Source organism: Bubalus bubalis, chromosome 12, assembly GCF_019923935.1.
Source record: "Bubalus bubalis isolate 160015118507 breed Murrah chromosome 12, NDDB_SH_1, whole genome shotgun sequence".
Classification (NCBI taxonomy): Eukaryota; Metazoa; Chordata; class Mammalia; order Artiodactyla; family Bovidae; genus Bubalus; species Bubalus bubalis.
The window spans coordinates 49,692,941-49,710,748 of NC_059168.1; the positions used below are offsets into that span (position 1 = coordinate 49,692,941).

Below are 17,808 nucleotides of genomic sequence, written 5' to 3' on the forward strand. Positions count from 1 at the left end.
TATCTTCAACACTTTGAAGAGGTGTCTCTATTTTCTTTTTATATGCACTGTGGATAATGAGACATGTCTGAAGTCAATCTGAGTCTCATTTTCTGAAATTTTATTTCCAGCCTATTAATAATTTTATCTCTTTGAGAATTTTCTTTCTGATAATAGTAAGTATCACTTTGATATATCTAGGTTTCTTTTAAAATTTGATTGTTTATTGGCTTGTTGTATATTTTAAAAAATTACCTCTTCTACTTTGTGAGCTCTCTTAATCTGAGAACTCAAGTGTTTCTTCGGTTCTGGGAAATTATCAGCCACTTTTTCAAATATTATTGCTCTTCCATTTTTCTCTCTTTTCTCTTTACAGATTACCTACTAGATAAATATTGGAAATTTTGACTCTTTCCATAGTGTTATGTTAAAAAAAAATTGCTTTGAGCTGTATTTTTAGGGATTTCCTCAGTGCATTCTCTTGGCTCACTCTTTAGCTCTCTGCATGCAGTCTTTCAGCTTATCTGTTAATAATGGCTTTCTAAAGATCTGGTTCCTCTTTTTCAGGGCTGTATCTCAGTTTCAGGACTACTAAGATTTCCCCTTTTGTACCATGGCATTCATTTATTTATTTTAAAATCTCTTTCTATGCTGAGTCTCAATGTTTTAGTGTCTACTCAGTCCATCATTTTGAAATTAGGCGACGTTGCTCAATAAACTATTTTCGACTCATTACCACCACCAGACTAATGGAAGCAAGCATTGGTTTTATAATATTAATCTATACTCAGCATTAAAATGAATAGAATTTACAGCATTGATAAATTTGTATGTTATAAGCGGCCTTATTTTAAGCCTGGCTAATCGGCCCAAGATCACCATTTGTACATTACAACAAAGCATTTGGATTTTGATTGTAGTCTGCATTTAGTCATTATTTATATGCCGATGTAAGAATGTCCTCACCTGTGGTTGAGAGGGTTCCTGCTCGAGCCCCTGTCTTATAAAGTGGGGAGTGGTAGAGTGTTGGGCTTGGCTCATAATTTTGTCGTGGTTCAAAATGCACCACAGGCAGCATTGGATTCATCTGTCCGGGCAGTGCGTCTTCTATCACCATGTCCTTATTATCCCATCGAGAAGCATCCATGAACATCCCATGGACAAGAACGCCATCCTCAGGAGAGGGCAACTGAAAGATACGTAGACGTTCAGAGGTGAGAAGAGCAGGAGGGGTCGCCCTCTTGGGCCCCCTCCTAGTCCTACATCCTCAATCAGTTTGAAGAACTATTCTAGAGATTCTCTTATCCCTCACATCTTAGAGAGGAAATGCCAAGGCTCCAAAAGGTGATATAGTTTGCTTTTCAGTTTGTCACCAAGTCTCATACTGTTCACACTCTACAAGGCTGTCTGGTACATGGTACCCCAGGGAAACCCACTGATGGGCTTCAGTCTCTGATACCAAGATGTTAGGATTTTCCCCTTCTCATGGGAAGTGGCCACTAGGGCTGTGATTATCATCTGTTATTTTTAGCAAGGCCTTTCAAAGATCTGAGTGCTCTTCCAGACGATAGATTATATATCTGTGACAATATTTGCAGAATGCTTATGGAGAATTTTTTAAAAGAAATTTTGTGAGAGAAAGAGACAGAGACAGAGACCCTATCCCTCAATGTCCTGTGATTAGATGTCATCACTAGTGTCTAGTTTCTGCCAGGTGTGAGCTTTGTGTATCCTTCCTCAAACACTGAGTGAATCTGGCCCGTCCTGGGGCCCTAGATCTTTTTACAATTGGAGTTTCACACCTGCAGACAGAGGACTAAGCAGTGTGGTTTTAAGTGGTATGTTTTACAGTGAATCAAAGGATGATAAGGTCTTGTGGGTTGGACTTTACTTTCTAGCATCTTGTAGTTTATCCCATGGGTACAGCGTGGTGCGGTGGGCCTTCCTGTTATCGGGGCTGCCATACACACTTGTGCAGGTTTGCCTGAGTAGAGGCTGAAACCATCCTGCCATGCGCTTGTCAGGCTGTGTGTAGGAGTCATCTGCACACACCTCCAAGAGGAGTGCCTTTTCCTAAATGGCATGAAGGCGGCACTGGGCTGACAGTGGCCCTGTTGTTGGTAACAGAACTCAAGTTGTCTAACAGTCTCTTGCTGTGTTTTCTGGGAGGACCAAGAGATGGGCTGACTATACAGTCTGCAGTCTCCACAGAAGGCAGAGATTCCCAGGCTTCGCTACGGCTCACTGTACACGGCCCATGTGGAGACGTGTGTGTACTGGTGTGGCTGGAGGGCAGAGACGCCAGTAGTTACTGTGAACTTCTGTCTGTCAGTTGGCCTATGTGGCAGATATAGCATGCCAGGCACAGAGCAGGGCCAACATCCAGGATGGCCTGGATGAAGGCTTTTATGCGGGTATTGTCCTGTCCTCCTGCAGACTCATTATTCCTGACCTGGGCCTGCGACACTCTCCTGGCTGAGAAGGGTCTCAAAATAACAGTGAGTGCATTTCAAAATTGATTTCCTCCCTACTTTTACAAGCTAATACTTTAAGATAAAAAAATGTTGATGCTAAAACAAATGTTCTTAAAGACATAAACTCTTTCACTGTCATTTTAAGATATAAGCAATTAAGAGGCATGGGGAATTACAGTATTTTGTAGAGTAATCCATGAATATGGGGTCAATCTTACCTTTGTGCATCTTTGCTATTCAGAGCAAAGACTAGATCAAGCAGATCTGAGTGGGGTGGATACTGATTAAATTACCCAGGAGAAATTCCTATTAATACTATGATATTTTAAGGAAAGCCACTAAAAGTCACATACCCCATATACACTGACCAGCTAGTGAATACATTCTTAGCAAAGGCAATCTGGAACAGATCTTTGATGTCATAGCACGCATAGAAAATGACATTTATAAGCCCCACTGGGATGGACAGGTGCTCTGGAGGCTCCCCTGCCCCATTAATATCTCAGTACATTGGAGGCGGCCAGCTCAGATGGGCAGCAGTGAGTCTTAGCCCTGGCTGTATGCTGGAAGCACCCAGGGAGCTTTAACAAGTAGATGACTGATGTCACTGGGGTGATTCTGATGCAACTTGATGTGGTCTGGGCATCAGGATGTTTTTAAAGCTCCAGAGATGATTTTAACCTGCAATCCAGGTTGAGATATTCTAGAGTAGGGGTTCTCAAACTTGAGAAGAACCCCCTGGAGGACTTATTAAAATATAGATTTCTGGATCCCAGTCCAGAGTTTCTGATTCTATCTGGAATGGGTCCTTGGGACCCATAAATAAATGCTAATCTACTTTACTTGAAAAAAAAATTAAGTATGTTGTGTTAGTTTCAGGTACAGCAATTCCGTTATACATATATATGTGTGTGTATATATATATATATGTACATGTGTGTATCTACTTGTATATGTGTATGTGTTTAGTTGCTCAGTCGTGTCCGACTCTTTGTGACCCTTTGGACAGTAGCCTGTCAGGCTCCTCTGTCCATGGAATTTTCCAGACAAGAATACTGGAGTGGGTTGCCATTTCCTCCTCCAGGGGCTCTTCCTGACTCAGGGATCAAACCTGCATCTCCTGTGTCTCCTGCGTTGCAGGCGGATTCTTTACCCACTGAGCCATTGAGGAAGCCTCATATACTTGTATATATATATTCTTTTTTAGATTCTTTTCCCTTACAGATCATTATAAAATATTGAGTATAGTTCCCTGTACCACACAGTAGGTCTTTGTTGCTTATCTGTTTTACATATAGCAGTGTATATGTCTTAATCCCAACCTGTTAATTTATCCCTCCTCCCCTCTCCCCACTTTGGTAACCATAGTTTCCTTTCTACATCTGTGGGTCTGTTTTCTGTTTTGCAAATAAGTTCATTTCCAATAAGTGCTCAGGTGATGCTGAGGCTGCTGGTCTGGGGATCACACTTCAAATCTCTGTTCTAGAGGGAGTAAACCATGTAAGCAAAGAGCCTGAACTGCTTCCTTAGTGCATTCCTGCCGGTTATGTAATGTAGTTACAGTTACATGATGTGTGAAGTTAGCATATCAGTTCTGCTAGGAGACAGCTGAGTGAATGAGGCAGGAAGGTTTAACTTCTGATAACAGTTATATACTATGAGTGCGCTACATAGTGGTCACGTGACACCCGCAGTTTCATTGACAATGCACTACAACTCTGAAGTTGGTGGCATGAGCCCTGTTTTGCAAATGTGAACACTGAGGTGCAGACATGTTAATCATTGCTCTAGCACTCACAGCTGGGGAGGGGAAGGCGGAATTTACCCAGGCCTGCTTGATGCTGAAACTCTGGTTTTCAACCTCTTGCTACATTGCCTCCTCTGGTGGCTCAGTGGTAATGAATTCGCCTGCCAATGTGGGTAGACGTGGGCTCAGTCCCTGGGTTGGGAATATCCCCTGAAGGAGGGAATGGCAACCCACTCCAGTATTCTTGCCTGGAGAATCCCATGGACAGAGGAGCCTGGCAGGCTACAGTCCATGGGGTTGCACAGATTCGGACATGACTTAGTGACTAGACAACAAATATTGCTCCACATGAATGAGAAAGTTACTCTAAGTATCTAAAGAAATAAGCAGTATTGATGTAAAATATATTTCTACAAATCAGACTAATTTAGGTGGTTGCCATCCAGTCACTGGTAATTGGGAGCTTGTCTTGGGAGTCTGACATGCTGAAGTGACTTAGTATGTGTGCATGCATGCATGCTTGGAGGTGTAGACCCATCCTGCCCTCTCCCACTCCTGCACATGGAAAGTGGAAGGGGTGAGGGAGGGGAGATTGCTCGAGATCCTGATGACAGTAGATAGAAGCTGCTGTGCTGTAACAACGGTCAGGGGGACAGTACCTCTGTGTCCATGGGCAGTTCTTGTCCAAACTGCACTGTCTTGGCAGCTTCTATGACTGTGGCTTGATCCCGATAGACAGGAACCATGTTGTACTTGAAGCTCAGCTCATCTATAGGCAAATTGTATTTCCGAGCGTGATTTTGAAGAGTTCCTGTAAATACAAAAGCCAGAAAGCTGAGTTGCTATTATCCAAACATAGCTTCCACTTGCTTGGACCAGGATGCTCTAGCATTAAAGAGCTTCCTCTCCATCCAGAAGACCCAACCGTTAACATCTTACTCTGAATTACTGAGAGGGGTGGAGTCAAAATTTTGGTCCTGGTAGGAAAGAGAGGGAGGGCCAAGTCTAAAGTGCACTGCTCTGCCAATGGGGGAGACAAGCCAGCAAGGGCGTTTCAGAGCCCGATCTTCCCAACTTTTAACATCTTGCTTAGCTTGTCCTGTATGGCCTGTTTCTGGGCTGTGTATGATGGACTCGGGATGAGACAGATTAAGAGCTGGGCTAATTAGCATCTAGGGCTTCCCTGGTGGCTCAGTGGTAAAGAATCCACTTGCCAATGCAGGAGATGCAAGAGATGTGAGTTCAATCTCTGGGTCATGAAGATCTCCTGGAGAAGGAAATGGCAACCCATTCTAGTACTTCTTGCCTGGGAAATCCCATGAACAGAGGTGCCTGGCGGGCTATGGTCCATTGGTTGCAAAGATTTGGACAGGACTTGGAGACTAAACAACAACAAAATTAGCATCTAGGAGCCCAGAGGCCTTAGTGCCCTCTGGGGCTCACTGGCCAGAATCCCTGAGGACCACTGGAGGAACAGCAAAAATATTTTTTTAGAGAGAAGGAAGCTGCTCAGAGTTGGAGCCAAAGAAATTGGAGAGCAGGTGGGTCCTGAGCATGGGTCCCATGGGGACTTGGGGCAGCTGTGTGCATTCTCAGGGAAGTAGCTTTTAGACTTGTAAACTGAGAGCAGCAGGGATTAAGTTGTTGGGGGAATGCCTGCTATTTCTGCCATCCTTTTCCTCTGCAAGTGAGGAAGAGCAGGGCCTTTTTGGGCTGCTGTATAATCAATTCCCCTTGGTTTAGGCCATCAGCAGTCATGCCATTTTCCCAGTTCCCAGAAACCCAGCACAACTCATCACACACTTATTGATTTTTTTCCTATGGGGATTTTTCTAGGGAAAGCAGTGATACCTGTTAGAAATCCTTGAGGAAAGAAGAAACCGGAGATCCAGAAGGACTTGGGCTGTCCTCTTTTGAGCCACAGCTAAAGGAGAAACATTATATAATGTACTTTTTTTTTTTTTTCTGAGATAGCAACTGTCATTTAAGTCAGAGTTATATTTCTGAGGGTCTCTTAGGAGGCAGAATCTAAACCGATCCTGAGTTATCACTAGCCCCATTCTTACTGCCTGCCCTGTCCCCCTTCCTCACCTACCAGGCTGACCATAAACCCAGAACCTGGTTATTATGGAGGTTCTAGAAGAGGGAGATATCAGCAAGGTCACGCCTGGCCACTTGGACCCATGTCAGATTGGTTCTGTACCTCATGATGGGGGTCCCATGAATGAGATCTGAACCCCAAGGATGGCCTGGAATTAAAATGAAAAGTGGGGATAAGGGCACAGGGCAAACTACACTATAATCAGTGCATGATTTTCAAAGTGATGCTATTCCAGAAGTTTCTGTTTCTTTGGATTCAGATGATCCCTCAATGGTTGTCAATATTTCAGTTAGCGAGGGCTTCCTAAGGACCCTAGAGCCAACCATATCGTCAGATTGATCAGACCCCAAAGAAGTAAATTTTCTTACGTCCACAAATGCAGTCCTCAGAATAAGGTCTTTGACCCAAGATCCTAGTGGCTTCAGGGATGGGTAGGCGGTATTGGACCATAGAGAGGGAACCTGGTTGTTGAGGAAACTGTTATACACCTTTTCCATTTCTTCAGACATCACCACTAATCCAGCAATGGCTTTGTTGAGTGTATCTAGAGAGGTCTGAAAGAACAAGAAAGGATTGGTGCCTTTCACAGATGTTTCTATCAGGTGGGGATGACCCTCGTTCATGGTGGCAGGTGTTGCCTTGGGCTGAAGGGCCTGCTTGGTGGCTTGTATCCTCTATGCAGGCCCTCTGCTGGGTCAGACCTTCCAATCTTCATGCAGTTTTTACAACCTGTGACATAGAGGTATAAGACCTTGGAGTGGGCATGGTTTAGGCAGTTAGTAGCATGATACAGTGAAGTGGATGGAGAAGGGAAGGTAGAGAAATGTCCCCCAAGCATTTTGAGAAATGCCACTGTCCAGCTGTCCTCCAGGCTGAAGAAAGAATGAGCCTTACGGTTAGTGATCTGGGAACCACGGAGGGGGCTGGGGTCATGGGAAGTACCTCCAACTCTATCCAGAGGGTGCCTGCAGCCCCAGCAGTTATAGCAGGAAGGGGAGATTCTTAGATGAGACCAGTCTTTCAGTTGATACCAGAGAGCTTCCTTATACTGGAAATACTTCTTTAAAGGTACACTCCTTATCCTCCCCTCATCTCAACAAAAGACAGAGGCTGGCAGCAGTCCTGGGAGACACTGGACCAGCAGCAGCCATGGGAAATACAAAGCACTATCTGCTACCAGGCTAAAGGTAAAGGCAGGGTGTATAGACTTGTATAGGGGTTTCCCAGTAGCTCAGCAGTAAAGAATCTGCCTGCCAGTGCAGGAGATGTGGGTTCAATCTCTGGTCTGCAAGATCTCCTGGAGAAGGAAATGGTAACCCACTCCAGTATTCTTGCCTGGGAAGTCCCATGGACAGAGGAGCCTGGCAGGCTATAGTCCATAGGGTCTCAAAAGAGTCAGACATGAATTAGTGACTAAACAACAACAACATAGATTTGTATATTGCTCTCATGGGTTCCAGTTTTGTGAAAACTGCTGCCATATACAGGGGAAATATTACAGGAAGATATTAGAGGGCAAATTTATGTTGATGAAAGTGTCCAATTCTTTGAGAACCCATGGACCGTAGCCCACCAGACTCCTCTTGTCCATGGGATTCTCCAGTCTAGAATACTGGAGTGGGTTGCCATGCCCTGCTCTAAGGGATTGTTCTGATCTAGGGATCAAAACGCATCTCTTACATCTCCTGCATTGGCAAGCGGGTTCTTTACCACTAGTGCCACCTAGGAAGCCCAAGTCCTAGGACCACATGCAAATAGTTCTAGAGACAAGGTGACATGTGGATAAGACAGGGCTAGTCATCCTTCTATTCCTTCATGGAGTTTTTCCCTTCTTCGCATCTCTTCTCACAAGAGGCAGTGCTAGAAAAGAGGAGTTTTAAGTAGATATGCCCTTAGGATCTGAGGAACCATATGTAGCAGAGCAGAGGAAAAGAGCCTTTCAGTTCAGTTCAGTTCAGTCACTCAGTCGTGTCCGACTCTTTGCGACCCCATGAATCGCAGCACACCAGGCCTCCCTGTCCATCATAAACTCCCGGAGTTCACTCAGACTCACGTCCATCGAGTCAGTGATGCCATCCAGCCATCTCATCCTCTGTCGTCCCCTTCTCCTCCTGCCCCCAATCCCTCCCAGCATCAGAGTCTTTTCCAATGAGTCAGCTCTTCGCATGAGGTGGCCAAAGTACTGGAGTTTCAGCTTCAGCATCATTCCCTCCAAAGAAATCCCAGGGCTGATCTCCTTCAGAATGGACTGGTTGGATCTCCTTGCAGTCCAAGGGACTCTCAAGAGCCTTTTCCAGCACTACAGTTCAAAAGCATCAATTCTTTGGCGCTCAGCCTTTTTCACAGTCCAACTCTCACATCCATATATGACCACAAGAAAAACCATAGCCTTGACTAGACAGACCTTTGTTGTCAAAGTAATGTCTCTGCTCTTGAATATGCTATCTAGGTTGCACATAACTTTCTTTCCAAGGAGTAAGCATCTTCTAATTTCATGGCTGCAGTCACCATCTGCAGTGATTTTGGAGCCCAAAAAAATAAAGTCTGACACTGTTTCCACTGTTTCCCCATCTATTTCCCATGAAGTGATGGGACTGGCCAGGGCCAAAACACCACTCGACCTTAGACAACAAAAATGGAAGAAGGAAGCAGAAGACGTATTTAAGATGTGTGGATAACACTTGAGTCAGATCACTGCAAGGACCAGGCCTCCAGTGCTGTCTAGATCAGTGGAAAGCAGATAGAGGTCACATTGCCGCCAGTTCTCCCAGAGGCAGCGGCTGACAAGCAGTCATGTTCAGTGAGAAGAATGCACTTCAGATCTTTCTCCCTTATATCTAGAAGCCTACATCCCTGAGGGACCTCATCTCTCCCAGAACCTGCCGGGTCTCATGGTCCTGAGCCGTCAGGAGGCCAGTGAGCTCACCAAGATGGCAGCCCAAAGCCCCGGATGCTCCCACCTTCCCTTGGCCTTGTTGCCGCCACAGTGCAACCTTGCTGTTTGCTGGGTGAAGTGAAGGTGAGGCTGCGACACAGCCAGAGCCAGGCAGGAGTGGGCAGGGGTCAGGATGAGGGAGCTCTCTGGTGCAGGCCCAGCACCCCATGGTGGCCACTACCCTGCCTCTAATGGGAGTGCTCAGCTCTGACTCCTGATTGCCTTGCAGCCTGCTTCTCCCTGGGCTCCTCTTTCTTCTGCTTTTATTAGGTGAATTCTTCCATTAGTGGTGGACACTACTGTTTGACCAGAGGGGATCACTTTGTTCCTGAGAGCCACGTTAGTTCACTTGCATGTTCAAATATTCATGGAAGATTTAGGAGGTGTCAGGCACTGGGGAGACAGAGATGAAGCGTTAGTCACTCAGTTGTGTCTGACTCTTTGTGACCCCATGGACTGTAGTTCGTCAGGCTCTTCTGTCCATGGAATTCTCCAGTCAAGAATACTAGAGTGGGTAGCCATTCCCTTCTCCAGGGGATCATCCCAATCCAGGGATCAAACCCAGGTCTCTTGCATTGCAGGCAGATTATCTACCATCTGAGCCACCCGGGAAGTCCCCAGACAGATATGAATTATGTATTAATACCAGTCCCTTTGTCTTCAAGTTCATTGTCTGCTGGGGGAGCCATACTCATGGAGGAGTAATTACAAAGCAAGGTGGCATGTTGTACACAAATACAGTGATGGACACAAGCATCTCAGGTGACGGAGCCCTGAGAAGGGGGCTCTGTCATCTGGTGGTGGAGGGAAGGACAGGTATTCCAGGAAGACTTTATGAGGAAGTGACATTTGGACTCATCCATCCTTAAGTGGGTGACCATGCATGAGGTGGAAGAGGCCAGAGATGAGCAGAATCCATCTCTTCTTCCTTTGAACAATCTGCTTGCCAAGCAGATGTGGGTTCAGTCCCTAGGTTGGGAAGATCCCCTGGAGAAGGAAATGGCAACCCACTCCAGTATTCTTGCCTGGGAAATCCCATGGACAGAGGAGCCTGGCAGACTACAGTCCATGGGGTTGCAAAAAAGTCGGACACGACTGAATGACTAAACAATAACAACAGCCGCATTAGTTTTAGCTGGGCACAGAACAATCCAACACAGAGACTACATTTCCCAGGAACACTTGAAGCTGGAGTGCTGCCATGTGATCAAGTTTTGGCTAAGGGATATAAGAAAAAATGATGTATGCCACTTCCGTGTGACACTTTTATGAAGAAGCTGCTGTCCCTTGGTCCTCTTTCCCCTGTTTGAGTGGCTGGCAAAAGGGAACACTTGGAACAGCTCCTTTAGTACCAAAGGTGGAAGTCACCTGTTGAGGCTGGAAGAGCCAGCCTTCCAGTGGGATTCCTGATTAAACTGACAAAGCAAGAATAACTACCTGCCTTAGGCAGGGGTTCCTCTGGGCTCTTCAGAGAGAGAAGTGAATTCCAATCTTGTTTTTGCCGCTGTATTTGGGAATCTTTATCACAGCAGTTTAATCTATACCCTGATTCACTCAATGTAGAAGGTGATGCCCCCTTGCTTATTTAACTTATATGCAAGAGTAGTATATCATGTGAAATCCCAGACTGGATGAAGCACAAGCTAGAATCAAGATTGTAGTGAGAAATATCAATAACCTCAGATACACAGATGACACCACCCTTATGGCAGAAAGTGAAGAGGAACTAAAGAGCCTCTTGATAAAGGTGAAAGAGGAAAGTGAAAACACTGGCTTAAAACTCAATATTCAAAAAACTAAGATCATGGCATCCAGTCCCATCACTTCATGGCAAATTGATGGGGACACAATGGAAACAGTGAGAGACTTTATTTTCTTGGGCTCCAAAATCACTTCAGATGATGACTTCAGCCATGAAATTAAAAGATGCTTGCTCCTTGGAAGAAAAGATATGACAAACCTACACAGCACATTAAGAAGCAGAGACATCACTTTGCTGACAAAGGTCTGTCTAACCTATGGTTTTTCCAGTCGTCATGTATGGGTGTAAGAGTTGGACTAATAAAAGCTGAGTGTCAAAGAATTGATGCTTTTGAAGTGTGATGTTGGAGAAGACTCTTGAGAGTCCCTTGGATAGCAAGGAGATCAAACCAGTCAATCGTAAACGAAATCAGTCCTGAATATTCATTGGAAGGACTGATGCTGAAGCTTCCATACTTTGGCCACCTGATATGAAGAACCGACTCACTGGAAAAGACCCTGATGCAGGGCAAAACTGAAGGCAGGAGGAGAATGGGATGACAGAGGATGAGATAGTTGAATGGCATCACTGACTCGATGGTCATGAGTTTGAGCGGGCTCTGGGAGTTGGTGATGGACAGGGAAGCCTGGTGTGCTGCAGTCCACGGGGTCACAAAAAGTCAGACATGACTGAGTGACTGAACTGAAAAGGTGATAAACTCTGACCTGACTAGTTGGCCTTCTGGTACTGCTGTTTACCTAGCAGACCCAAGGTGAAGATGTCACGTATTCAGCTGACCTAGTTTCCCCTCATCCCCATCCCATGAGCCTGGGTATTGTCAGACAACCAGAAACATTTGGAGACTTGATTTCCTAATAGGGAATAGTCCGTCTTTAAAACATCTACCCTAGTGCTTCCCTGGTGGGCCAGTGGTTAAGAATCTACCTGCCAATGCAGAGGACATGGGTTCAATCCCTGGTCTGGGAAGATCCCACATGCCACAGGGAAACTAAAGTCAGCCACAACTACTGAGCTTGTGCTCTAGAGCCCAGGAACTGAAACTACTGAGCCCTTGTGCCACAACTACTCAAGCCCATGTGTCGAGCCCATGCTCTACAAGAGAAGCCGTCATGATGAGAAGCCCATGCATTACAACTAGAGAAAGCCCACAAGCAGCAACAAAGACACATCACAGCCAAAAATAAAAATAAAGTTCATTCACATAAAAAAAAAATCTACCGTGGCTGTCCTCTCCAGTCTTATCACTGAGCCTTAATCCTGTGCCAGGTATTTGGTTCCCTGCTTGGCAGTAAAACTTCCCCTGTTACTGCTCAGTAGTCAGTCTCTGTTTCCCTTATTAAAGTCACGCACAGAGAAACCAGGAATTCCTGTAGCCATCATTACAAAGTCAAGGGCCTTCGGAAAGTTTTCCTGAGCAAAAGGCAAAAGTTTAAATAGTTATTCTCAAATTTTAGTTGCAATGACATCGTCTCGGGGTGTTCATTTAAAATTCACATTTGCAGGAATTACTCAAGAATCCTCACTTGGTAGGTCTGGAGTGGAATCATGGAATTTATACTTGGAGCACACGGCATAGTGGATCCTAATGCAGGTGTTTTATGGCCCATACTTAAGAGAAACTTGGTTTTCATAGTCTTCACAAAGACTATGGTATTAGATGCTAACTAGACATTGGGCTTCACAGGTGGTGCTAGTGGTAAAGAACCCTCCTTTCAATGCAGGTTAGACATAAGAGACGTAGGTTCTATCCCTGGATCAGGAAGATCCCCTGGAGGAGGGCACAGCAACCTACTCCAGGGTTCTTGCCTGGAGAATCTCATGGACAGAGGAGTCTGGTAGGTTACAGTCCCTGGGGTCCCACAGAGTAGGACAGGACTGAAGAGACTTAGCATGCAAGCAGACACTGGGAACAAGCACTGAGTCTGAATCTCTCTTAATTGAGTGCTTAGGTCCCTGCTCAAATTCCTAAAGTGTCAATCAAATTCTAAGGGTGCAAGTTAGGATAATGAAGGGTTTGTAATGCCCTGCAGTCATAAGCCATTATTAGAGAAAGGAAACACAGACTAGTGAGAGGAGGGTGAATTAAGGTTTAGACAAGTTGGACTTGAATGGTTGTTAGCACATCGACGTGGAAATATTCAAGTGATGGGAATGGAAACGTCACATTGTTATACATGCTCCACAACACTTTGATTCCCAAGAGCAAGGATGGCAGTGAGCACTCATACGTGTATTAGCCTCAGCAGATTGTTAAACCGGTCCACTTCCTGTCCAAGAACAGTGGTCAAGGAGTTAAGGCGTCCTTGAGGATCCTTGACGAAAAGGCTCTCAGAAGCGTTTTCCGTCTCCAGAATTTCTGAAATACACAGATTCATCAGATGGATTATCATTGATTTCTCTTATAACACTGCACTTATCTTAAGCTTTCTTAAAGCCCACTTCTCTTGTCCCTGGGCCCAGGTTGAACGGGAGTCAGGCTGTGCACACTTCAGGGGCAAGCGCTACATGGCAGACAAGGGACATCCCTGAGACCAGAGGTGCCAGGGGTCTCAAGTTGTCTCCTCTGCCTTGTGTGTACACAGGGTGTGTTAGCCTCACTCTTCCCTGCACACCCATGTTGCATCTAGTCACTGGGTCTTATCTGACTCTTTTTGTGACCCCATGAACTTTAGCCTACCTGGCTCCTCTGTCCATGGGATTTTCTGGGCAAGATTACTGGAGTGGGATGCCATTTCCTTCTCCAGGGCATCTTCCTGACCCAGGACCCATATCTCTGTGTCTCCTGCTTTGCAGGAAGACTCTTTACCGCTGCTGGGGAAGCCCTCCACGTTGCATCTAGGCATCTAGGAGCGGAAGGGCTGGGAGCAGGACACGCCCCGAGAGAGAAGAGACTTGGTATTTATCTTACTGTTGTTCAAAGGGACTGACTGGATTCTGAAATGATTCCATGGTTCAAACTGGATGAAAAATTGTGCTCTTCTCTTTTCCTATAATCCACCCAGTGGGGGCTCATATAAGCTCTGAACAAAGAAGGACCTGAATTCTCCTGACGTACCTGAGCAAAGCATGAGAAGATGAGTGGTTCTGAGCTATGGACATTAAGTTCCTTCTAACCACTCATTTTGGCTGCTGTAGAAAAATCACACAGCAGTGTGGGTCAGTGCAAGCTCCTGGGTCCACAGGGCTGTGGTTACAGGCCCCTGCTCTTCTCCTTCTGTCTGTCCCCTTGCGCTATTCCAAACCTCAGTTCTCTTGTGGAGCCAACTGCTTTAGGAGGAACATAACTGGCGTCTGAGGGCACATAGGTCTTTTTTTGGGGGGGCCTTTAGAGTATTGGTGGGACTTTGTTGGTGGCTTGGATGGTAAAGAATCTGCCTGCAATGTGAGAGACCTGGGTTTGATCCCTGGGTCGGGAAGATTCCCTGGAGAAGGGAATGGCTACCTACTCCAGTATTCTTGCCTGGAGAATTCCATGGACAGAGGTTACAGTTCATGGGGTCCCAAAAAGTTGGACACAACTGAGCGACTTTCACTTCAAGAGTATTGGTAAAGCTTAGTGTGACTGCGTGTACGCGTGCTCAGTTATGGCCAATTATTTGTGACCCCACAGACCATAGCCCACCAGGCTCCTCTGAAATTGAGTTTTTCACGCAAGAATACTGGAGTGGATTGCCATTTCTTACTCCGGGGGATCGTCCCGACCCATGGATTGAACCCGAGTCTTCTGCACTGGCAGGTGGATTCTTGACCGCTGCACCACCTGCGTGCGCTACTATGATGTAATAAGAAATATGCATTTTGGTCTTTGTCTCCATCTTCTGGCCAGAGTGCCTAAAACCCTTATAATTTCCTCATTGATAAGAGTGATAGGAGCATCTTTTATATAATTATTGGTTTTTGACCCCAACTCCTGAAACAGTTCTTGATCAATAAAGGTGAAAGGGGCATCTTTTATTGTTGATAACAAGCCCCTTTCAACCACACCCGAGTTTATGTTAAGGAGGTGACTCCAGTACTGACCCTAGAGATGAGGGGCTGGTTGTCAGGCAAACTAACCATGTGATGAGAGATTTGGACACTCTAGCTTTACTCTCTGACCTCATGGGAGAGGGCAGGGGCTGGAGGTTGAGTTACTTATTAAAGGCCAATGATTTAACCAACCATGCCTATGTATGGAAGCTTCCATAAAAACCTAATTGAAGGGGTTTGGAGAGTTTCTGGGTTGGTGAACACATCCATGTGCCAGGAAGGTGGTGCACCCCGACTCCGCAGGGACAAAATCTCCTGTCCTTGGGACTCTTCTGGACCTTGTCTTATGTATCTCTTTATCTTGTTGCTTATCTTTATCCTTTATAATATCCTTTGAAATAATCTGGTAAATGTAATTAACTGTTTCCCTGAGTCCTGTGAGCCAGTCTAGAAAATTATGGGAATCCTTGATCTATGGCTGGTTGGTCAGAAATAAAGTTTACAACCTGAGGACTTGCAGTTGACATTTAAAGTGCAGACAGTCTTGTGGGACTGAGCTCTTAACCTGTGGGATTTGTGCCAACTCTGGATAGTTAATGTCATAACTGAGTTGTAGGACATCCAGTTGGTGTTCAGAGAGTTGGAGAATTGCTTAATGTTGGAGGTGGGTAACCCATACACTTGGTATCAGAGTATTGTGAATAGAGACAGAAGCACAGTTTACTTTTATAGTCCTCATTTTTTTTTCTGCCTCATCTTTCTTTTTCCTATAATGACATTTCCAACCATGAACAATAGATTAAGACATCTAAATCTATAGTCACTCTAATAAAAGTATGAAAGTATATCTCTGTGATCATTCAGGAAGATTCCTTAACTCACCAGAAAATAAAGTGAAATAATAAATTATTCTTCTCTACTTCTCACTTCCCAGGTGGCATTAGTGGTAAAGGGTCCGCCTGCCAATGCAGGAGACATAAGGGATACAGGTTTGATCCCTGAGTCAGGAAGATCCCCTGAAGGAGGGTATGGCAACCCACTCCAGTGTTCTTGCCTGGAGAATCCTATGGACAGAGGAGCCTGGCGGGCTACAGTCCTTGGGGTCACAAAGAGTCAGACATGACTGAAATGACTTAACATATATGCACACACTTCTCTTGTTGGAGAAAAAAAGTGAAATGGATTCTAGAGCAGGGCTGTCCAATAGAATATTTTATGATGATGGAAATGTTCTCCATCTGCATTGCCCAATATGGCAGCACTTAAAATGTGACTAGTGCAACTGAGGAAATGAATTTTAAGTTTAAGCAGCCACATGGGGCTAGTGGCTACTGTCTTGGACAGTACAGGTCTAGAGACATTAGGAAGCTCAGAAAAAAGTCTGTTTAAAGTTATTTTGGGCTAGAAACCAACTTTCTCTTCATGCTTCTGGCAGTTGAGATGTCAAGGGGCTGCAGGCTTCTAATCTATAAATAGAGGCCTCTACATTGAAAGAACTCTCTCTCTACATAAAGAAAAAATTCTACATAATAAGCAGATTTGGACACCTGCCTATCACTCAGCTTTCTGAGTTTATTCCTAAAAGTTCCATTACCCACATAAGCCAACAATTGTTTACTACCTGGAACTCTAGTCCGGACAGAAGCAACAAGTTCTTGGACAATTTCATCATTGCTCTTTCCCTCTCCACCAGAAGAGGACCTTGGTTGAACCTCAAGTATAGTGTTGATCAAAGTGTTGGTCTCTTTGTACTATAATGGCGAGAAGAAACAGAACAGTGAGGACCCAAATTCTCAAAAAAATAATTTTTCAGCACATACAGTTTATTACAGAAATAATAGCTGTTGCCAAAACCAAGGACATTTTATTTTTTTATGTTGAAGACAGAGTTGGTAAAATGTGCTCATTGGAAATGCATAGTATTTCATTTGTAGTGTTATAGTTAAACATTTCTGGTTGAACAACACTTTAATGTAACTCATTTAATCATATTTTTTAAATGGCTAAAATGATAAATTTTATGTTATATGTTTTACCACAATAAAAATGGTTAAACAATTTTTGGCTAATTCTTTAAAAGGCAGTTATGAAAGTGAGGAAGAAATAATGAGAATTCAGTTTTAGAGCATACTTTTATTTAAATAACATTTCCTCAATTAGAAAAGTATTATAGAACATTATTAAAAATTTAGAAAAGACAGAAAAGTAAAAAGAAAAATTATTCATGATTTTGCTTTTAAGAAATATTTATAACTTTAGTTTAACTGCCCCACCCCTGAATCAGCCATCTGACTACCAGGGAAGTCCCCACTGGCTCTTTCTAATGTGATTTATTTTTCCTTTGATTTTATGCTTAGAGATTCCTATTCCAAGATCAGTTAAATATTGTTAATTTTTCTAGATTTTTCCTTTATTCAGAAACATGGTGTCTTCTCATGTATATTTGTTGGAATCTCTTAGAGGTTTTCTTTATACTGGTCATAATACTCATCATTCACTTACCCAAGAAAAGAATTCAGAACCTAGAATTACAGATCTTGATTGTAAAAATTATATTTTACATGACAGATCTTCTTTCAAACATTACTTTTGACATGTTCATTAGGTCCTAAACAACTGTAGTGTTATTTACTTAATGCTATAGTTAAATAGCTTGATTTCCTTGCTCAGTGCCAACCATTTAATAGTGATTTTTCCGTTTTAGTTTGTGCTTCCCAGGTGTTGCTAGTGTTAAAGAATCCACCTGCCAGTGCAGAAAATGCAAGAGATGTGGGTTCGATTCCTAGGTTGGGAAGATCCCCTGGAGGAGGAAATAGCAAACTATTCCAGTACTGTTGCCTG

General features: G+C 44.3%; 1 protein-coding gene across 1 annotated transcript in view; it reads right to left on the reverse strand.

The window, feature by feature from the left end:
• The window catches only part of DNAH6 (dynein axonemal heavy chain 6), a 279,376-nt gene that overhangs the window by 3,072 nt on the left and 258,496 nt on the right, over positions 1–17,808 (reverse strand). Inside the window, exons 71-76 of the mRNA XM_006055830.4 lie at positions 16,589–16,718; positions 13,227–13,354; positions 6,670–6,855; positions 6,052–6,124; positions 4,860–5,011; positions 946–1,168 (exon numbers count right to left, since the gene is read on the reverse strand). Coding sequence (XP_006055892.4) covers positions 946–1,168; positions 4,860–5,011; positions 6,052–6,124; positions 6,670–6,855; positions 13,227–13,354; positions 16,589–16,718 — 892 coding nt within the window. The remainder of the gene's footprint in view (positions 1–945; positions 1,169–4,859; positions 5,012–6,051; positions 6,125–6,669; positions 6,856–13,226; positions 13,355–16,588; positions 16,719–17,808) is intronic.